Below are 23443 nucleotides of genomic sequence, written 5' to 3'. Positions count from 1 at the left end.
TTGACCAGGATGGTCTCGATCTCTTGACCTCGTGATCCACCCGCCTCGGCCTCCCAAAGTGCTGGGATTACAGGCTTGAGCCACCGCGCCCGGCCACAAAAAGTTTTCTTTAAGCACGTACATACACTTTAGTGAATCACTAGAAGCAAACACCTGTGTAGTAATTGCCAATCAGGTCAAAAAACCAGAAAATTTCATCAGCCCAGACTGTACAGCTCATCACAACCATATCTTACCCCCAAGAGGAAAAAAAATTTTTTTTTACTTTTGTGTTAATCACTTATGTGCTCTACTTTCTAGGTGTTTTTTTTTTTTTTTTTTTTTTTTAATAGTTTTGTCTCTGATGTATTACTCAGGGGTTTTGCTCCAAGGGATGCCGTTTATATTGAATATAATGTGTGGTGCGTCCATCCTTAAACAATGTAGTTTTGCTAGTTTTGAACTATAAATAAATAGAATCATATTATTATATTATTTTGTGTCTGTTTCATGCAACAGTCTGTCTGTGAGATTTATCCATGCTGTTCGTATAGCTGTGATTTGTTCATTTTTATTTCTATATAGTATTCCATGTTATGAATATACCACAAATTATTTTTCCATTGTACCTATTTAATAACTATTTTAAAAGCAAAAGCCCTTTCAGTTTGGGGCATTTACTAACAGCTTCAGTGAACGTTCCTAAACGTTTGTCCTGGCATTCTCTTAAACATTAATGTGTATTCTTAAACATTTAAGAGTATAAACTGAGAAGTGAAATTGCTGGGTCATATAGTATGTCTGTTTTAGCTTTTATTTGGTAACGCTGAACTGTTTCCAGCAGGTGTGAGATTTCCACTTACTACATGTCCTCTTCAGTGCTTATTATTATCTACTTTAAAATTTTTGTCCATCTGGCAACTGTGTAATGGTTATTTTGTTCTGGTTTTGATTTTTTATTGTTTGTCTTTAATAATGAGATTGAGATTGAGCTTCTTTTTGTGTCTTGGCCCCCTTTTTTTTTTTTGTCAATTATCTTCTTAAATAGTCTCTTGCTCATTTTTCGACTGGATTTCCTATTGGTCTTATTGATTTATAGGAGATTTTTTTTGTTTCTTTTTGATAGTCTGGATGCAAGTCCTTTGTTTTTTTATGGTTGGTTGGTTGGTTGTTGAGATAGGTTCTCACTCTGTCACCCAGGCTGCAGAGCAGTGGCATGATCTCAGCTCACTGCAGTCTCGACTTCCCAGGCTCAAGCAATCCTGTTGCCTTAGCCTCCTGAGTAGCTGGGACCACAGGCATACACACCATGCCTGGCTAATTTATTTTTAGTTTTTGTAGAAACGAGTTCTCCCTATATTTTCCCAGGCTGTTCTTACACTCCTGAGCTCAAGAGATTCCTCTGCCTTGGCTTTCCAAAATGCTGGGATTACAGGAGTGAGCCACCACACCCAGCTGAATCCTTTATTTTATGTGTTAGAAATATCCTCCCTCGCTTTGTGGTTTCTCACTTCATTCTCTTTAACGTGTATATAAACTTTGACATAATTTTAATGTAACCAAGTTTACCACTTAGCCCTTTATGATTAGTCCTTTTTGTTTCTTGTTTGAGAAATTCTTCTATCTCCTGAGGCTATAAAGATATTCTCCTTTTTTTTAATAAAAATTTCATAGTTTTACCTTTCCCATTAGGGCTATAATCCACCTGGAATTAATTTGGGGATAGAGTGTGAGGTAGGCAGCCTATGTAATTTTTTTTCCTTATGAATAACCAATTGTTCCTGTGCCACTTATTGAAAAATTTATCCTTTTCCCATTGATAAACGGTGTCTACCATTCTTTTCTATGCATGTTTTTAAAAGAAATTTGACTCAGTATTCCTGAAGCATTATGTGTCTTTGGAAATTAATGTAAGCAGGGAAAAGGGTGGCAGTCAATAATAAAATGAAAAACAGTAAACTGTAATAACTAAGGAATTTGCAAGTTTTTTGTTTTTTTGAAACAGAGTTTTGCTCTTGTCACCCAGGCTGCAGTGCATGGTGCTATTTAGGCTCTGGCACAACCCTCTGCCTCCTGGGTTCAAGCGATTCTCCTGCCTCAGCCTCCCAAGTAGCTGGGAATTTAGGTGTCCACCACCACACCCAGCTAATTTTTATATTTTTAGTAGAGACGGGGTTTTGCCATTTTGGCCAAGCTGGTCTCGAACTCCTGACCTCAGGTGATCTGCCCGCCTTGGCCTCCCAAAGTGCTGAGATTATAGGTGTGAGCCACTGTGCCTGGCAAAGTTGCAAGTTTTAATAAAAATAATTATGGGATGTCCATGAATTTAAATATAAACACATACATGGTGCTGAAAGCAGAATGGGGGCCTGGAATTTGAGGGTACTGAAAACTGGCATTATAGGCTGGATCTGGTTCCTACTAATTTCTCTTTAACCTTTGTACTTCGAATGTTACCTAACTTCTCAGGCAAAAAACAAAAAGAATGCTCATCTCGATGAGATGGTAAATACAAGGTGCTCTAGCACGGCACTCAACAGCGCGTCATTTGAAAAACATCTGTTTAATACTACAAAGTGCAGCACAAATAGGAGAACTGCTGCGCTGGAGAGATGAGTCAAGGGCAGTCCAGGTCTAGGTCTTCCTGGGATCCCTGCTCCCTCCAGGGCTCCTGCCACTCATCTGCATAGCCAAGGTGCATATGGCAAGAAATAAAGACGGCACAGTAGCATCAGGCCAGATAAAATACAGCTTCAAATGACAGAATGAAGACCTTGAACTTCATCCTGTAGACCATTACTATTTGTCATTTCCTTCTTGCCATATGTCCCTACAAACCCTTTATTATGCCCAAGGCAGTGTCTTGCTTGTCACTTGAACTTAGCAAGTTAATTCTAAATGTTCTACCCTTGCTCGTGCTCCCTCCTGACTGACATTCAGAGCACACTTTCTACCGTCCTTCTTTGCCTCTCCAGATTCTGGCCATTCAACCAAGTTCTGCTTCCTTTGAGCCTTTTCCCTAGAACCATCGTTTATGCGTTTGGTTTGTTAGAAGAACTAACATATTGCTATACCCATTGGAAGGGTTCCATAAATACATGTTATATAAATGAGCGAAGGAAATGGAGGAACTTATTTAGAGACATATAAAAAAGACATTAAGAATAAAAGCTTTGGTAAATAATGAAAGACATTGTGAATTAGAGCAGCTCCGGAGCCAAAATAAGATGAACAAGCCTATTAAATAGAAATGATTTTCTAGGTTCAAGTTGCAGATCAAGCTTAAGCTCTAAAGCTTTTCTTGGCTGGGTGTAGTGGCTGATGCTTGTAATCCCAACACTTAGGAAGGTCCAGGAGTTTGAGACCAGCTGGGACAACATAGCAAGACCCCTATCACTACAAAAAATTTTATTTTAAATAGCTAGACATAGTGGTGTTTGCCTGTAGTCCCAGCTACTTAGGAGGCTGAGGCAGAAAGATGGCTTGAGCCCAGGAGGTAAAGGCTGCAGTGAGCTATGATTGTGCCACTGCACTCCAGCCTGGGAAACAAAGCAAGACTCCATCTCCCAAAGGAAAAAAAAAAAAAAAGAAGTTTTTCTTTACTTTTTCTTTGGCATTTCTGACTTAGGCCAGTGAGAATTCTTCCTCATTCTTTTTTACTCACTGCTTTAATTTTTGTTATGAGAATTTTTTTTCCTCCAACTTGGATGATCTTTCCATTTTTTTTCAGTTGTCTATACATGTGGATAACTAAAAACAGCAAAGCTCTTAGTGATTCTGCTTCATGTCTGTCTGTTCCCCACCTCCATTTCCTACCACGCACCCCAGCATTCCCCCAGTACATCGCTAAACTACCAACAAAACCTAAAATAGACTAGTTTGTTTAACTGTATTTTCTCCTTCCAGTCCTCTTAAAATGTGTAGCAAAATGTCCCTAAAGGCAAGCAGCTAAGAGAATAAAGAGGAGGTATTCTTTCCATCCCAGTTATTCAGCCCCAGAAGTATTGATTGGAAGGCACTGAATTTTCAAAATGACTTCCAGATTTAGTACATGGTAATAATTTGAGGCTTTCCCACATGGATAATGTAAATGTTCAGAAAGTAAGTTATGTTATAGCTGAATGGGCAGCAAATTAGCCAGAATTTTAACTTATAAGATGCAATGGTGAAGATTAATGTGAAATAAAGAGCCACTGGTAGGGAAGAGAAGACAGCAATATGCTTTCAACGAAACCGTCAATTTATAAAAATATGTATGTTGAAAAGGGAGGGTAGGTCAGATTCTGTTAGGTTTGGTACATTAAAGAAAGAACTGGGATACCGCAGGCTCAGTAACTAAAGGAATCTGTCCGTATTTGGGAGGTAAAAGATGTCTTGTAGGCAAGGAATAGCAAATTTTGCTTGAATGTACAACACCTTAGAGGTGGGAGTAACAGTACTTGGAATGAGATTATAGAAGACCTCTTGACAGGTTTCCAAGACTAGAGGATTTTGTTTGGTGCATAATAGATGAGAGCAAGCCAGTAGTATTTGGTTGATGAAGCCAGCTGTTTGGATGTAACATAGTGGAAGCAGGTGCTTCTGCAGATGTGGCCCTCTCTAGTTGTCTAGCCCTAATATATCGTTCATTGTCATACACTCATTTCTCATATAAAACCTACTAACTAGTAGCAGTCTAAGCCTGCAGACATTGCTGAAGCTGGTTTCTTTTGATGTTGTTTTCTTTGTAACGATTTCCTGTTTGGTAGATAAAATAACAAGCTCATGCTATTAAGTTTGCGCCTTCTCCTCCCTGGCAAAGTAAAATGCTAGAAAGGTTACTGAACATTAGTGGTTCAAAATGAAATCTGTTCATTTTAACTGCTTATAGGAAAATTTAAACTCAACTGGTTTAAATTCATTGCTTAGCCTGTTGTATGCTGCATTGAAAACACAAACAAAAAACTCCGTGATTCTTCTAGAGTTTGTTATTCAGTCATTCCAGTGTCCAAATCCATCAGGCAGAACAGAATTATTCGCATTTTTCCTCTGCACTGTGGAGAAGAGGGAGGCTGATCGTGGAAAAGGATCTGGTGAAGGTTTTTGCAAACCTAAGGATCTTTTTTCTATTTTTTTATTTTTGCAAACCTAAGCATCTTCTTTCTGGATAATTTCCAGAGACGTCAACTTTGCTGAATCTCATTTGTTGGGATTTTTAGCAACGTGTCCCCACTCTCCTAAGAAAAAATCTTATTGGTGACTTGTATGTGCAGACTTTAATTTTTAAGTGAAAGTAACAGTGTTTCAAAAGTTGTAGGTTAGTTGGTAGAGCGTTAAATGCAGTTTTGTTCATAGTCAGCATTTATTAAGTGCCCACTTCGTTAAACACTGTTAGATACTGTGCAAGAGAGAAGAATACGGTGTCCTTAAGGAACTAGAGAGAGAGGCTAGATCTTCACAGGAGAGGGTGTTTTTCAGGAGCTAGAAGAATAGGTTATATATGTATTCAAATAATAAAGAGAGTAGATAGGGGACATTTCTTGTAGGGGATCCATGGAGAATTCACAGAAGTATTATTTATTTTCATTAATGAATGAGAATATTTGTCTTCTCATAGAAGAAGCTATAATGATTCTATCTGTGGTCCTGACTGCCACACCTCTTATGATCATTAAGTTAATTTTAGAACCTTGGGAGGGACAGCTAGGAAACAGAGGCTCTCATTGTTGGCCAGCTGCCATTGTCAGTTTGAGAAGTCTCCAGTAGTCAGAAGGTGATGAGAGGAAATGGTCCAGTGTTTTTATTGCCCAGTGAGTTTAATTTCATGACCCTTTCTTGAGTCTCTGCTATGTATTAGAACCAGTGTTTAGAAAACGACATCTTTTTCTTTAGAAAAAGAAAACAGTATCTCCTCCATTTACTAATTAGTGGAGGGTATAAACACATAATACAATTAAGTATAATATAAGGCAGAGTGCTAATGGGATGTAGAGGCGTTAAAAAAAAAAAAAAAAGACTGTGGAAGCACAGAGGAGGAAGCCATTGACATGGTGTTTTCTGGTAGAAATCAGTTCCTGTACCTCATATAGGAAGTAATATTTGACTGGGCCTTGAAAATGAGTGATATTTTGAAGATGGAAAAGAAAGGAAAAGGCATGACACAGAGAGGAAATAGCATAGGGAAGGCATGTAAACACAGGATGTGAATGGTCTAGTGATGCTAGCATGGCCGGGGATAAATTGGAAAGATTGGATGGAGCTGGGTTGTGAAGGGCCTTAAATGATAGTGCTGAGATGAAGACGCTTCTGTAAGTAGAAGGTAGCCAGCCCATGTTTTTGAGCAGCGAGGTAACAGGCTCTGGTTTGTGTAATTGTGCTATGAATGCATGGCTTAGGGGGAAGTGAAATAGACAGGAAGTAAGCAATAGCATCAGTCTAAGCTAGCGATGATGAGAGTATGAACTACAGTGGCAGAAATGGAAATAGAACAGAGGAGGTGGATTCAAGACACACAGAGTTGAAGCAGTGAGAGTTGTATTAGCAGCCTGAGCTGGGAAATGAGAGGGAGACAGGATTTAAAGATGACTGCAGTGTTTCTAGTAACACGGGTGGTAATGTCACTAATGAGGATAGGAGCACTAAAAGCACAGGTATGACTTTGGAAAAATGGTGGGGTTGAGGCTTTCTTCCCAAGCAAGTATTGGGGATTCATGCCAGGAACTTAAGAGTGGTACCAGGGCCAGACATATAAATTTGGGGAATTATCCCCAAACAAATGCTAGTGGAAGTGATGAGATCAAAGGAGAGCCCTGAGAAAACATCCAGTGAGGAGAGGCAGTTAAAATCAGCAGAGCTTGCTGGAAAACACCTTCTATAGAAGGTAGCAAAAGGAGAGTTGTCAACAAGAATAAAACTAGAAAAGAGAGGGAAGAATTTAGAGAGTAGGTGGGTACTTAGCATTTTCAGATGCTGTGATTGCAGGGAGCATGGTGTGTACCTGGGGCGTGAGGGATTTCTAGCCTGTCACATGGGCATGCATACATAAATAACAGCATTTCTACACCAAAGACTCAGTCCTTTGGCTGGCCGTCCTTGCTCATTGTGTTAGTGTGTCTCCCAAAGACTCATCCCTTCTACCTCCCATCTAATGCCTCTTACAGCAGTAGGAGGGAGAGAGAAGAAGGAAGGGAAATTGAAGCACAAGGGGAGTTAAAATTAAAATGTAAGCATTCTTGCTTACATTCTTGCTTACATTTTAATTTTAAGTAAATCGTATATTCTTCCTTTTGAATAAACTACCTTAATTATAATTAATATCACTGTCTAGTTTTTAAATTGTCATAGATGTGTTTGTCATAAGAAGTAAAAATAACACAGAAATTCTGGGTGTGAATTACTTGAATAGGCTTACATGTGTTTCCTGATTCTAATGTGGTCTTAACATCATCCAGTTTCATTTGCATTCTTAAAGGAACAAGTACCATTCGCCTTTTTCTGCCTAGGTTTACGAAGGGAGCTGTACCATTTCTGCTGACATAAACTGATCATGTTTATCTTTGTATTTTAGCTCATCTGTATCTCTGTTTCACTGTTATTTTTTAAGTGTCTGGCTATGTGGTTTCTAAGTGTTCTCTTTTTGCATTTAATATTCACACTTAATGATTTGGAATCTTTAGTGACTAGAGACTAGTGTTTGCTCAGTTACAATAAAAGGTTACAATAATATTAATTATGTCACCCTGCCTTTCTAGATTTTGGTTTCAGTAACCTCTTCACTCCTGGGCAGCTGCTGAAGACATGGTGTGGCAGCCCTCCCTATGCTGCACCTGAACTATTTGAAGGAAAAGAATATGATGGGCCCAAAGTGGACATCTGGGTAGGTAACTGCCTTCTCTTATACCCCACAGCTTTAGCTACCCTTGGTTGATGACAGTTGTTCTCATCCTGGAGGGTACATGTGATACACATGAATTGAGATCCTGGTCACCTGTTCTTTCAGGTCCCAATTCCTTGTGCAGTCTTTTTTTTTTTTTTTTTTTTTTTTTTTTTTTTTTTTTTTTTTTTTTTTTTGAAACGTAGTCTCATTCTGTTACCCAGGCTGGAGGGTATCAGTGCAATCTTGGCCCACTGCAACCTCCACCTCCCAGATTCAAGTGATTCTCCTGCCTCAACCTCCCAACTAGCTGGGATTACAGACACACGCTATGACACCCCGCTAATTTTTGTATTTTTAGTAGAGACAGCGTTTCTCCATGTTGGCCAGGTTGGTCTCAAACTCCTGACCTCAGGTGATCTTCCTGCCTTGGTCTTCCAAAGTGTTGGGACTGTAGGTGTGAGCCACCGTGCCCTGCCTGCTTGTGCAGTCTTTCCTTCAATACTTACGTTATGGACTGAGACACAGATTTCAAATTTCCCCTTGGCATCTGCAAAAGAACCAAGGGCCAGCCTGAATGGGGGCCCTTGCCAAGAACAGAGATTCTTTCTACTGTGGCCACTTACTTTATCTCCAGAGAATGAGTACTGAGAAAAATTCAGGATGTTACCCTAAATTAATGCCTAGAAGCAAAGAAGATTGTTAACTGTTCTAAGATAGAAGAAAAAGTTTGTTCCATAACCTTATGCATGACTCACCATCATCTGCATACACACACTACAGTGGTGGTTTTTGTTTCCTCTGTTGGGATTAATTGTGCATCCTCTCTGTTTGGATTGCAGAGCCTTGGAGTTGTCCTCTATGTGCTTGTGTGTGGTGCCCTGCCGTTTGATGGGAGCACACTGCAGAATCTGCGGGCCCGTGTGCTGAGTGGAAAGTTCCGCATCCCATTTTTTATGTCCACAGGTAAGAGAGTCCACACAGCTATGAATGGGTTCGTGAAAGTTAGACCCACTGAGTTATCCCAGAATTTAGTGACAGAGTATAAATGGCCTACTTATAACCTTTTTTAACTCCAGCTTGCTGACCTGATGCCTCCAGGAGGCAAGGTTCTGTAGAAACAGAGTGCAGTACACAGGTTTTAGCATCAGATAGCGCTACCCGGGTTTGAATCTGGGCCCTAAGTCTGTCTGAGCTTTAGTTTCCTCATTTATAAATTGGCTGAGAGTTTTGTGAGGGCTGCAGTTACTTAAAGATTAAATGAGATAATGTATGTAAAGACTCAGTAGGCCCATGGCATAGCAGTAATGAAATAAATTTTTTTGTTTCACTTCTGTCATCCTCCTACCCTTTTTCAGGATGTTTCCCCTTATTGAGTTCTCATTGCAGTGTGGTTTTAAATGCCAAGGAGAAAGGAGGCTTTGCATCTTAGTCTTGCTACTGCTTTATTTCCTATTTCTGTGCTCTTTGTCCTCCAGAATCAATTTAAAAATTTCTTTAATAAGTGGATAGTAAGAGCTAAGTCATGGAAAAATTTAACATTGAAAATAGATACTAGATACCCAGAATTAGCAGTATTTTATCAACATTTATTTGCATATAAGAAGGGAACATTTTAGAGATAATGCAAAAAGTCACATAGTTTTGCTTAATCATCTGTTTTCATTTTAAGGAAGAACATGTGTCCACTGGGTTTAACAACCAAGTGCGAGCCCATGGAAATTGCATTTTAGAATAAAGAGGTGAACCTTGGAGTAGATTTAACTTGTCTCCTTCGAACTGATGACTTCATAGTATATAAGATAGTGCTAAATGCTGTGAGAAAAATACGGTAGAGAAGGAGTTAGGATAGTGGGTGGTAAGCTACATGAAACCCCTTCATGGAGAAAGTAACCTTTCAGCAAAGGCTGAAAGAAGGTGAAGGTGAACACTGTGCAGTCCAGGGGAAGAGCACCACCCCCCCCCCCCCGGCTGTTGAGGGGTCAGCGCAGAGGCTGCGGGGAGGGAGCATGGCTGAGTGAAGGAACAGGAAGGAGGCCTGCGTGCCTGGAAGAAAGGAGCGATGAGAGATGAGGAAGAGAGATGAGGTCAGAGAAGTAAGAGGGAGCTTAATTTTGGGGCCAAGCTAGCATAAGACTTTAGATTTTACTCTGACTGAAGTGTACAGGATTGAAGGGTTTTGACGGGAGTGATGTAATCTGACTTTTGTTTTTTCTAAATTGTCTTATGAAAAATTTCAAACATACTAAAAAGGTGAAAAAATTATGCAGTGACTTTTGTTTAAAAAAGATCGCTTTGGCTGCTATGTTGCCAGTAGGTTGAAAGGAACAAGGGCTGAAGGAAGGAGACCACTTAGGAGGAGACTTTTTACAATAGCCAGATGAGAGATGTTGGCGGCTGGTTCTCAGTCTGGGGTGTCAGGGTAGAGATGGTAAGAAGTGATCGGATTCAAGAGATGCTACATACTGTGTGGCAGGCACTGTTCAAAGCACTTCACAAATAGTAACAACCCTATGAGATACATAAGATTATTATTTTACTGGTGATAAAACTGAAGCCAGAGATTAGGCAATTTTCCCAAGATAACACAGCTACCAAGTGGCTGAAGCAGAATTTGAACCCAGGCAGTTTGGCTCCAATAACATTTAGTGTTGGATTTGATACGAAAGAAAGACTCCAGAGTTTCTGTCCGGAGCAAATGGAAAGATGGACTTATTGCTAACTGAGCTGGGGATGACTGGGGAAGAATACTTACATGTCAGAGACATATTTCAGACATGTCAAGTTTGAGGTGCACATCAGACATCAGCATCAAGATTTTGAATAGGCAGTTGCATTTAGGAATGAGTTCTGGGTTAGGGATGTGTATTTGGAATCCTCAGTGTATATAGATCATAGTTAAAGCCACGAGGTGAGCTCACTTTCTAGATAGTGGTTACAGAGAAGAGAAAAGGTCCACAGATTAAGCTCTGGAACATACCGATATTTAGAGATGAGGCGGGTGAAAAGGGATCGTAAGAGTGGCTGGTAGGGTGAGCCAAAGGGCCTGCTGTGCTAGGACACAAGTGAAGAAACTGTTCCCAGGAGGAGGGAGGAGGGAGTGAGGAGCTGCCAAGTCAGGTAAGAGGACTGAGAACTGAATGCTGCATTTAGAAACGTGGAGATCATTAATGATTTTGTTTCTTTTTTATTCCCTCCCTCGCTCGCCTTCCAAGATCATTAATGATTCTGAAGTACACTTTTGGCAGAGGGACAGAAGCAAAGCCTAAATCATGTGGCTGCAACAGAAAAGGAATAGAAGGAAAATAGACAAAGGAAGTAGACACACTCTTTCCAGCTTACTATAAAAGGAAGCAGAGAAGTGGTTCAGTATTGCCCTGGCCAGGGTCACCAGTGATCTCATTATTGATCAACTGCCTATCCTTAGTCTCTTTCTTAATCACTGCCAAGCAGTGGTTAACTCTTCTCCCTCCCTCCCTCCCTCCCTCCCTTCCGCCCCTTCCTTTTCCCCCTCCCTCCTTTCCCCCCCCCCTTGGTCTTGCCCTGTTGCCCAGGTTGGAGTGCAGTGGTGCCATCATGGCTCACTGCAGCTTGACTTCCCAGGCTCAAGTGATCCTCCCTTAACCTCCCAAGTAGCTGGAGCTACAGGCATATACCACTATGCCTGACTAATTTTTGTTATTTATTTATTTATTTATTTTTGACAGAGATGGGGTTTTGCCAAGTTGTCCAGGCTGGTCTCAAACTCCCTGTCTTTATCAATGTTCCCCACCAGAGTGGTACATTTGTTACAATGAATGAACATGCATTATCACCCAAAGTCCATCACTTACATTAGGGTTTTCTCTCAGTGTTATACAGTCTGTGGGTTTTGACAAATGTATAGTGACATGTATTCACTATTATAATGTCGTATAAAATTGTTTCACTGCTCCCAAAATCCTCTGTGCTCTGTTTATCCATTTCTCCCTAAGCCCCCGCAACCATTGATCCTTTCACTGTCTCCACAAGTTTTTCCTTTTCCAGAATGTCATGTGGCCAGAAACATACAGCGTGTAGCTTTTTCAGATTGGTGTTTTTCAAATAGTAATATGCAATAAGATTCCTCCATGTTTCTTCATGACTTGAGAGCCCATTTCTTTTTAGCACTGAATAATATTTCATTACCTGGATGTACCACAATTTATCCTTTCACCTACTGATGACACCTTGGTTGCTTCTATGTTTTGACCATTATAAATAAAGCTACTGTAACATCCTCGTGCAGGTTTTTGCGTGGACATAAATTTTTAACTCATTTGGGCAAATACCAATGAGTGCAATTCCTGGATCATATGGTAAGAGCATGGATAGTTTTATAAGAAAACTCTCTTCCAAAGTGGCTGTGTTATTTTGTGTTCCTGCCAGAAATGAATGAGAGCCTCTGTTGCGCCACATCCTCATCAGCATTTGGTGGTGTCAGCATTTTGGATTTTTGCCACTCTCATAGGTGTGTAGTAGTGTTTCATTGTTGTTTTAATTTCTGTAATGTATGATGATGAGCCCCTTTTCATATGCTTATTTGCCATCTATATACTTTGTTGAGGTGTCTCTTCAGGTCTTTTGGTCATTTTCAAATCAGGTTGTTTGTTTTCTTACTGTTGAGTCACTCATTACATTTTAAGACACTTTTTCTTATTGCTTCTGAGAAGCCACATTCTCCAGTTTTCCTCCTGTCCTTTGGGAGCCCCTTCAGTCTTCTCTACCAGAGTCATTTTTCTCTGTTCATCCTTTAGATCTTTTATCTTTACAGCATCTTTCTGGAGCCAGTAGCTTCATTGATCACTGTGATGATCAGTCCTCAGTTAACTTTTTGGCCTGGACCTCTCCTCTTGGATCTAGGGCTGCATATCCAAGTATTTGCTAACCATTGGCTTCACATCAGATCAGTGGAAACATCTTCAGAAATGAACTTAACTCCCCCTCCCTAGATGTGCTCTGTTCTATATTCATTGCTTTAGTGAATAGCATCACCATCTGACCAAGGCCAGCATAAGCCTTGATGCTTTCTCTGTCATCATTGCCACAGCTCATCAGTTACCAAATCCTGTCAATTCAACCCTCCATTCCTATAGCCACCTCCAATACCATACTAATCATCTTCTCTTGCCTCAGTTAAACAATAGCCAATTATATGGATTCCTGGTTCCAGTCTTGTCCCCCTCTAATCTATTCTCAACTTTGCTGCATGAGTAATCTTTCCAAAACACAAACAAAAATAAAGAAAACATACCATACACACATACACACTCTCTTACTCTCTTTCTCTCTCTTACATAAACACACAAATCAGATTTTACCATTTTCTAGCATGAAACTTTTTTTTACCATTGCCTCTAAGGTAAAGTTTACTCCATAAGGTGGCAAGCATTGGCTTACAAACATGTTTGGCTATGATAAGAAAAAATATATATCTTATACTGTGACCCAGAACACACATATATGGATACAAATGAACAAAAGATTTGTTTGCCTGATTTTAGAGATGGGGTCTTGCTATATTGCCCAGGTTGGACTTGAACTCCTGGGCTCAAGTGACCCTTCTGCCTCAGTCTCCCAAGTAGCTGGGACTAGAGGCATATACTACCATGGCTGACAACAAAAGATTTTTTTTTTTAAAGAGATGGGACCACTGTCATACAGGCTGGAGTACACTGATGTGATCATTGCTTGCCGCAGCCTCCAATTCCTGGACTCAGGCAGTCCTCCCACCTCAGCCTCCCAACTAGCTGGGACTACAGGCAAATACCATCATGCCTGGCTAATTTTAAAATATTTTTTATGGAGATGGAGTCTCACCCTGTTGACCAAGCTGATCTTGAACTCCTAGCCTTAAGTGATCCTCCTGTCTTGACCTCTCAAAGCCACCTTGACCTCCATGAGCCACTGCACCCAGCCAACAAAGAATTTGTTTTTAAAAAAGCAAAACTTACCCTTACTATGTACAGTGCATTCCAAAATCTTTTACTCTATTCCATTTAAAAAAACACTGATTTCAACTTAATAACTTGATCTCCTGTCTGCTATTTCAAAAACAATGACATAGAAACACCTTTAAAACCCAACTCCTGCCTATCTCTTCAGCCATAGCTTCCATTCTCCCAACAGTCCCCCTGATTTTCTTCTAGTTCTCTGAACAAGTTCTGTTTTCTGGAGCATTTCCCACTGCCGAGAATACATCTTCCTTATCCCACCCCACTCCACCCACTCCTGTATTTTAGAATTTAGAATTAAAAAAGATGGGATAGAAATAGGAATCTAGATAATTTCTATTCACCCTTCTTGTCTCTAAACTTTCTCTTATCATGTTACTTACCAAGCTTTGTATTGCAATTACTTCTTTCATTGTATGTCTTCCACACCAGACTGAACTTAGTGAAAGTACAGACGAAAGATGTCTTTTTCACAACAGTCAATGAGCTAGCATAGGACCTGGTGTGTAGCAGGACTTAGTAAATATTAAATCTGAAAACCACCCCACCCCCAGTGGCTTTCATTGACATTTAGAATAAAATTCAAGGAGTTATTATTATTACGGCCTACGAGGCACAGCTGTCATTCCCCTTCCTTGATCTCATTTCCTGTTACTGTTTACCTCCAGTTCTGAGCTCCCATTTTCACAGGGCCTTCCTTGCTGTTTCTCAGACTTGCCAAGCACATACATTCTGGTTCCCTTATGTAGTCACAGGTCCCCTCAGAGAGGCCTGTTCTGGCTCCCCCCTCATTCTGTTTCTGTAATTCTGCTTTTTCTTCATGGCATTTAGCACTACCTCACATGACTTATTGTCTCCTCATCTCCCATCACCACTTGACCATAATAAGCATTTGGTTTTTGTTTACTGCTGTGTTCCCAGGGCTTTGGACAGTACCTGGGTTCTGTTAGGCACTCAGTAAATATTTGTTGAATGAATGAATGAATGCCTAGGGTTGTTAAAATGCTGACTCCAGAAGCCCCTCTAGAGAGTACAGTCTTATCCAAATCATAATGTCAGTAGTAATATCAAGAAATTACATTTGTTTAGGGCTTTTGAGTTTATAAAATAATTTCTTTTTTTAATTAATTAACTCTTTAGAGACAGGATCTCACTCTGTTGCCCAGGCTAGAGGGCAGTGGCAAGATCGTGGCGCACTGCAACCTCCGCCTCCCAGGCTCAAGCCATCCTCCCACCTCAGCCTCCTGAGTAGCTTGGACTACAGGCACATGCCACCATGCCCAGCTAATTTTTATAGTTTTTTGTAGAGACAGGGTCTTGTTATGTTGCCCAGGCTGGTCTTGAACTCCTGGACTCAAGCAGTCCACCCACCTTGGCCCCCCAAAGTTCTGGGATTACAGGTGGGAACCACTACACCCAGCCAATATATCTTTTTTAAAACATTTCAATTTTTATATTGTTAGCAACAAGGTCTTGTTCTGTCACCCATGCTGGAGCCTAGTGGTGTGACCATAGCTCACTGCAGCCTCAAACTCCTGGGTTCAAACAATCCTCCTACCTCAGGCTCCCAAGTAGCTAGGACTACAGGCCTGTGCCACTGTGCCAAACTAATTTTTTTAAAAAGATTTTTCATAGAGATGAGTCTCACTACGTTGCCCAGTCTGATCTTGAACTCTTGGTCTCAAGCAGTCCTCCCACCTTGGCTCTCAGAGTGCTGGGATTATGGGCAGAAGCCAGCATATGCAGCCTAAATTATTTTCTTTTACTTAATCTAAGTTGAGCTACATAACTATATCTTAGAATTGGTAATAGCACATATCTTATCATCTTGCTGATGAAGTTTTGGAAGCTGAAGTTTAGAGAAATTAGTTAATTTGCCAAAGCCACACTGGTAATAAGTAACTAAGTCAGTATTCAAATTCACTATTTGTTTTATTGCACCATACTGTCGCAAAAAGAGCAAGATAAACAAACCACTTCCTTTACTTTTCCAATGTCCACAGTGTTTCCTGTGAGCAACTTGAATCTCTTCTACCCTCCACCCCCACCACCTCACACCAAGGCAAGAGATTCTTAACTGAACCCTTCCCAGAGCCGGCTTCAGATAGGGGGTCCTGGAAAACGGCTAAGCATGCTGTTAGGCACATTGTCTGTTAGTGCTTAGAAATAAACTGCAGTCGAACTGCTTAGAACTCATATTTGTAAGATGATGTAAGTTAACCTGAAAGCTTCAAGACTCAGAGAAAGCCAACAGGATTATCCCAAACCTAGTCACTCTTTAATCCCAGTTCTGTAGTGTTTGTAAGATTAGTACAGAAAATGAGAAACAGCCAGGGTAGGAAATGAGTAGATAATTGCCATATTACCACTATGATCTCTCCGGCCCTTGGTAACATACATGTGCTTGGCATTGCCGAATGTCATAGGCCTAAATCCCAAGGTCTTTCAGAGAATACTTCAAAAGGATAAGGCATAGCAGAAGATGAATTCATGGGTTGTTTCGGCTTTTCTTAGCTTAGACAACCTTCAAGAAGTGTCAGGTTCATGTGAAGGAAGTTTAGAGTCTGTCCTGGAGCCCTTTTTCTGCTGCACCGCCTGTTTCTGGGCACAGCTGTATCTCAGTAGACCTGGAGCATAGTCTTCTGATGGAGGGGAGTGCCGGCTGCTTTTCAGCCTGTCAGGCCAACTGCTGTTGCCGTATTACAGGAGATAGTGTGGTTGAGGGACGTCCTTAAGCACAAGATCCTTCCTTTTCTCAGCTGTCGTCATAGGCTTGAGCTGAGTTTATCTGTTTTTCTTCCTGAAGGATCTAGAAACTCCAGCAGAGCTGGTATAGTGGAAGACAAGAGGGTAAAGGCCCCACCATTTAGCTGCTTCTAGCCAACTTGAATTCCAGAGTAGCTACATACAGCTGTGTGGGAGGCCATGCTCTGCAAATAGACGTAGTCAGCTCAAGAATTCTAAACTGCTCTCTATTGTCAATAATGTGTGGAGTGAAGTATCCTCACAATTAGTGGATATCTCTATGCCTGGTCTTGTTTGTTTGTTACAAGTTTCCTTTCATAGGCATCCTGAGACGTACTAAAGACATATATTTTCAAGTTGGAATGACAGTGATATACATTTAAAAGAGGATTAATTTGAGGATTTATTTGAGGCTGGGTTGATTTTATACCACCTGGTTTTTATAATTATGTATATATCTCCTCCTTTCCCCACTAGAGTGTAAGCCTCTTGATTATCAGAACTGTGTTTTCCGCAGCAGTATCTTCCATAAAACCTGACAGCCCCTGGTAGGGCATAAACATTCACATTCAGTAAGTGATTTTTAATAAAAAACTGAATCAGTACTACTTAACTATGGAATCTTATATCAGACTCTTGTTTGTTTGTTTGTTTTTAATGGATTCTTTTTCTCCCAGGCTGGAGTGTAGTGGGGCAGTCTCGGCTCACTGCAACTTCTGTCTCCGGGGCTCTTGCCTCAGCCTCCCGAATAGCTGGGACTACAGGTGCATGCCACCACACCTGGCATGAGCCACCACACCCCGCCCAGACTCTTGTATTATATTGTTAACATGATCTAAATTGTTCATCAAACCACTTGGTTTTATATGCCTTTTTTTTTTTTTAATGTAGAGATAGAGTTTCATTATGTTGCCCAGGCTGGTCTTGAACTCGTAGGTTCAAGCCATCTGCCTGCCTTAGTCTCCCAAAATGCTTGGGATCATAGGCATGAGCCACCATACCCAACCATGGTTTTATGTACTTTTGTTATATGGGTTATTATGAAGGTGACCAAGTCAAATGACTTTTAGGTGTAAAAAGGTGTTTTGATCTACTACAGAGTTTGTTTTCTATGCCTCGAGTAAAATAAGTTTGATCCAAGCCAGTGTTTTTGGATTAAACTTCACAGAGCATCCCAAAGATCAGCTTGATAAAACCCTGAGTCTAAATTATAGAAGGATTAAAAATTGAAACTTGCTGTTTTCTTGATCTGCTGTGGAAGGTGAAACCTGACCTGGCTTCATGTGTTGGCAGGCGTTTCCTCTGACCTCCCCTTCCACCGATGGATGCCAGTAACTTAAGTTTTTTGAGCACCAGATTCATTCAATATATCTTTTTTAACCATCAGAAACATACTTAAGCCTAGTTTACCAGAGTCTCCTGTTGTACCACCTGCTACAGACATACTACGATCGTTTATTTAACTGAAGGAAAATTAATTTACAGTGAACAAACTGCAGCGTTAGTGAGCGGATAGAGATCTCCTGTGGACAATATTTTTGAGTCTTCATTGATTAGACTTCATTGTGACTTAATTAATTGTAATACTGCATGAGCATTTTATCACTGGGGATGCAAGACCCAGGCTTACATAATGCTTCTGATAGAGAATGTACCCTGCAGCTACTGCCAAAAAGCTTCTACTTAGAGGCAAGCAACTCTGCCCTGACTGGCTTACTCATCAAGAACCACACAGCGTCTTGCTTGGCTAAAAGCACTTTGTTTAGAACGAATGGGGCAATGAATTAAATGGGCTCACCACCCACCAATCTCCATGTATTGAGGAGCTGAGAGTCCTCAAAGCAGTTTTCTCCTACCTTTTGAGACATACTGCACCACCAGAGAGAAAAATCTATGTAGTGCTTTCATGCCAGTGAATGTAGAAATCACAACTGATGTCCGAAAAGGGGTGAGAACTACTTCAGAGTGAAATAGGCCAGCCGTGTTCATTTCCATGATTTGACCTAACATAACTAAAAACCAGTAGATAAATATTGGTACTGCCCTATTTATTATTAGCCTTTTCAAACCAACTGTCTCCTGGCTTATGGCAGTCCTAAGTAGAAAAATAAAAGGAGGATATTCCAAATGGAAGGACTCCAGAGATTTGGATAATAGCATTTATTGACCACTTTCTGTATACAAGGCACTGTTGCACTATCTTATTTAATGTTCAAAACAACTGTCTAAGGTAAGCTGTTGTGTGAGGTAGACTATATGAGAGATTATTTGATAAATAAGAAAACTGAGGCATGGGTAAGGTTAAATAACATGCCCAAGACACATATCTAGTAAGGTGCAAAGCTGAGATTTGAACCCTGGCAGTCTGACTTCAGAGACCGTCTAACCATGTGTGTTTGTATTTTCATTCCCAATAACATATTTGGTAAGTTACTCCAAGGATCACGCATCCTGGAATGGATATGTTTGTCTGCATCTGGATTACTTATTGAAAAACGAGTAGCAGGAACTCTGTATTGGACCCGGAGGCAGAATTTTCTTACACTGTAATGACTGACACCAGGACTCAAAAGATATTTGAATGTGAACCACAAAATGGACAGCTTCTTGTAAAACAGTATAGCAAGCCAGGGCTTTTTCAGGTTTGAACTAGAGTTAAATGTTGGCATCCCTACCCTTTAGGCCAGGATTTTCTATTTCTGAATTTTAATTCTGGCAGCATCATGCCCACCTAGAAAAACTGATTGAAAATAAGGAAATTCAAGAAATTGGTGTTATTTTTCTAATAAATGAATATACATGGTCAAAACTTTTTCTTCGTGGTCTGTCTCAGATTGATAAACTTGTTAAAACTGAAGAGAAAAGCCTCTTAGCCCATGCGTACTGATTCCGAATAGAAATTTTTCTTATGGGCGCTGTGTCTATTTGCTAAATTGCCCCAAGCCATCTCCCTATGGCCTCTATGTTCAGTCACTGGAAGTGTCTTACAGAATTTAGAGATGGAAAGAGCTATTTCTATTCCAGCATATTCTGATTATAATAATTTGCAGAAACCACTAGGGTTGGAATTTGTAGTTAAATGGATAATTCTTCACTTTCTTTTCTGATCTCTTATTGTTGGAATATTGTTTTTGAAATTTTACTGATGTGTGGGACTTCCATTTTTCTTCCCCACAACAACAGAAAATCAATGACTCAGAACATGACAGTTTTTTCTTAGTGCCATTGTGTCAAGAGAAGCTAATCTCAGTGCTTATTTTTTATGAGTGAGATCTTACTACAGTCAATACTGTCATATATTAAGTCCCAAGGTTGTGTATTTTCTTTGTTTATGTAAAACTGTGGCATTGACTGCATCCTTTTTGGGTATGGTGGCATGCACCTGTAATCCCAACAGATTGCTTGAGGCCAGGAGATCAAGGCAGCCAGCCTAGGCAACATAGTGAGACCCCGTCTCTAAAAAATAAAAATAAAAAATAGCTAGATGTGGTGGTGTATGTCTGTAGTTCCAGCTACTGAGAAGCTGAGGCAGGAGGATCACTTGAGCCCAGGAGTTCGAGGCTACAGTGAGCTATGGTTGTACAACTGCACCCAGTGTGGCCAACAGAACGAGACTCCATCTCAAAATAATTTAAAAATAACCAGTTCTTTAACTTGGTATTTAGAAAAGTTTATTTCTATTGTAGCAGTAATGTGTCAAAATTTAATGTATAGAATAAAAGCATTTCAATCCTTACACCACCATTGTTCTAGCAATATCCAAAATAACAAAACTTTAGTGCAACAACAAAGCCCCTGCATTTTGTATTATTATAGTTAACATTTATACAATCTCTGAATGTATCTATAGGTTAGCACATTTAGTATATGTTATTTATACATACAAATGTCACCTTTTTCTTTTTTCAGACAGAGTCTCGCTCTGTCGTCCAGGCTGGAGTGCAATGGCATGATCTCGGCTCACTGCACCCTCCACCTCCCAGTGTCAAGTGATTCTCCTGCCTCAGCCTCCTGAGTAGCTGGGATTACACGCACGTACCACCATGCCTGGCTAATTTTTGTATTTTTAGTAGAGATTGGGTTTCACTGTGTTGGCCAGGCTGGTCTTGAACTCCTGGCCTCAAGTGATCTTCCTGCCTTGGCCTCCCAAAGTGCTGGGATTACAGGCATGAGCCACTGTGCCAGGCCCAAATGTCTTATTTTGAGGACTATTTGTCTTTTTGTTTAGATTTTAAAATAATGACTATGTAAAATAAGTAAGTTTGACCTTAGCTAGAAGTTGACATTGACAGGATTTCTTGAGCATGTTAATAAAACATCATTTTTAGGGCCTAGTTCACAAGCAGAGTGAAGATTCCTAACTCTAGCCGGCTTCTAATCAAAAGTAGGTATCTTGACAAAAAACACCCCTGGTTTCTTATTGATTTACTTTTTACTTATTTCTGCAGGGAACATAGCGCTGCAAAATAATCACACTGTTCCGTCCATGTTATAATGAGATCAGGACGTTATAACAGACTTTATTTTCTTTTCATGAGGAAAAACAGCATGTTTTTTGTGCAGTTTTTCTTTTAGGAAAAGGCAGGCAGCATTAAAGAGGCACTCTGAGTCACAAACATTTGTTAAATCGAGAACATCTAAAATATGGGGATAGACTCTTCTCAGAGCATGTGGCTCCATCCTGAGATTGCCGTTGCAGCCATCCCTTGGTCTTATTCTGTTTGCTATAATAGCATCACTTCTCCCCCAGGCTGGTACCTGAGCTGGACAGAGTGAGTGGGTAACAGCATCAGGCAGTGTATTGCATAGTATCCTTGTTCTAAAAACTTTAAGACTTTAATGTCATTGGCCGGGTGCAGTGGCTCACGCCTGTAATCCCAGCACTTTGGGAGGCTGAGGCGGGCGGATCATGAGGTCAAGAGATCGAGACCATCCTGGCCAACATGCTGACACCCTGTCTCTACTAAAAATGCAGGAAATTAGCTGGGCGTGGTGGCACATGCCTGCAGTCCCAGCTACTCGAGAGGCTGAGGGAGGAGGATTGCTTGAGGCAGAGGTTGCAGTGAGCCAAGAACAAGCCACTGCACTCCAGCCGGGCTACAGAACAAGACTCCGTCTCAAAAAAAACAAAAACAAAACAAACAAAAAATACTTTAATGTCATTTAACTTTTAAAAGGTTTTTGTCAAATAATTAATTTTTCATAGAAACATGTTTCAGAGATTTAATGGCCAGTTTATTTTTGTTCCCTTTTCAGATTTTGAGATTTAAAAAAATAGAACCCTCTTTGAAGTCAGAATTGCACTACAAGCAATTCATTACTAAGAAGTAAACATTATTGAGAAGTTTGTTTAAATTGTTGGAAATGTAAAACTCTTGAGCTAAGTTCTTTGAAATTACCTTTGAGCACACCCATCATTGACTGGACCAAGCACATAAGAAATTAGACCATCCCCTTCTTGTGAGCACCTGTACGAAGCATGCACTTCCTTCCTTACAAGAATGCCTTCCCATGCCTTCTGGCACACAGATGTCTTCTGTTTCCACCAGTTCAAAGCAGCTTTATGTGGCCAGAAAGAATCCATGACTCAGTTTCTTCTATGCCATTGCTCACCACAGAGCTGGAAAGGATTGTTTTGCTGTGTTCTGTTCTTTGGTGTCACATGCAGGGTTTCAGGGACAGCTGGCTTTCCCTCCTTCACAAGATCAGCCTGAAGAGTCTGATGATCTGGTTCCCCAAATTTTTACCTATCTCTTCTTATCTTTGATCTTTGACTGGGGAAGCCTGTTGTTTCAAGCCTTCTATCATAGTCTTTGTGACCTTGTGTTTTTACAGAGTACATAAATAAGTTTGCTCTGCCACCATGTATTTAATCCTCAGCAGCAAAATTATTAAGAAGACAACCCTCCCCGCTTAGATGTTCTTAGGTCCCTGCCTCATCAATCCATCCAACTTGCCATCTCCCCTTAAAGCTGTTTTCCAGCTAGTTATTGGTCTTTGGCCATCAATTTGCCTGGTCCATTTTGTACTAACCTCATTTGTGGGTGATTCTGTCATGATGAAACCTGTGGAGATGACATGGCATTTTGATCTGTCAGGGAGAGAATTGTTTTGGTTTGTTTTCATAGCCTAGAATACCAATAATGTGTTTACTTTAGGGACCATATAGGTTAAGAACTCCTTGGAGTAAAACTGACCAGAATTTGTATCCTGCTTTGGCCCCTTATTACCTGGTCAAATTTCTCAACTTCTCTGATTTTAAATTCCTTTTTCTATAAAATTGAGATAATAGTAACAGGGGTTGGTGTGTGATGCAAATGCTTAAATTGACTTAAAGGGTTTAGCACTTTGCCTATAAATGCTCAATAAATTTTAGCAATTATTAAATAATATTGTTGAATGAATTGCTCTATTAATCTTTCTCTTCTTCCCTATTTTTTTTACTCTTTTCTATGTATCTTTCTCTCATTTTTGCCCTCTCAGTATGCCAAAGGGACATTAATACTTTCAGTCAAATCCACAGGACTTATGGAAAAGACTTATCTGCCAAGACTTGTTTTGGTTTGTTGTAACCACTTAGAGAAATTTATTATCGAGGACAAAAAAAGAAAAAAAAAATGTTGCCTTCTCAGATAGGGACTCACACTGGCAATCTCAACTTAAAGGTCTTCCCATTTTAGGACCCTGCTCATACAGCAGCTCTCGCTCCACAGTCATCCAAATGCCTCGCAGCGCAGCGGGGCAAGGCTTGTGCTGCACATCCTCTGGTTAACATTCTCTTGGCAGATCAGGTTTCATGGGCCCACAGTGACTCGCACTGCGGAGACTGCTTGGCGTCTTGCATGGAGCAGATGAAAGCAGCTCTGAAGGGAAGCTGCTTCTCTGGCACACACAA

The 23443-nt window shown here is 40.4% G+C and overlaps 1 protein-coding gene across 7 annotated transcripts in view; it reads left to right on the top strand.

Moving 5' to 3' along the window:
* Positions 1-23443, top strand: part of SIK3 (SIK family kinase 3) — a 245081-nt gene that overhangs the window by 184331 nt on the left and 37307 nt on the right. For all 7 annotated transcript variants that reach the window (XM_017523349.2, XM_037736656.1, XM_017523354.2 and 4 more), the window contains exons 5-6: positions 7710-7834; positions 8674-8797. In XM_017523349.2, the coding sequence (XP_017378838.1) occupies positions 7710-7834; positions 8674-8797 (249 nt within the window). The remainder of the gene's footprint in view (positions 1-7709; positions 7835-8673; positions 8798-23443) is intronic.

The sequence above is a fragment of the Cebus imitator genome, unplaced genomic scaffold (genome assembly GCF_001604975.1).
Source record: "Cebus imitator isolate Cc_AM_T3 unplaced genomic scaffold, Cebus_imitator-1.0 Scaffold28, whole genome shotgun sequence".
Lineage (NCBI taxonomy): Eukaryota > Metazoa > Chordata > Mammalia > Primates > Cebidae > Cebus > Cebus imitator.
The sequence above is the reverse complement of the archived record's forward strand: the minus strand, read 5'-3'. Positions and strand labels throughout refer to the sequence as shown.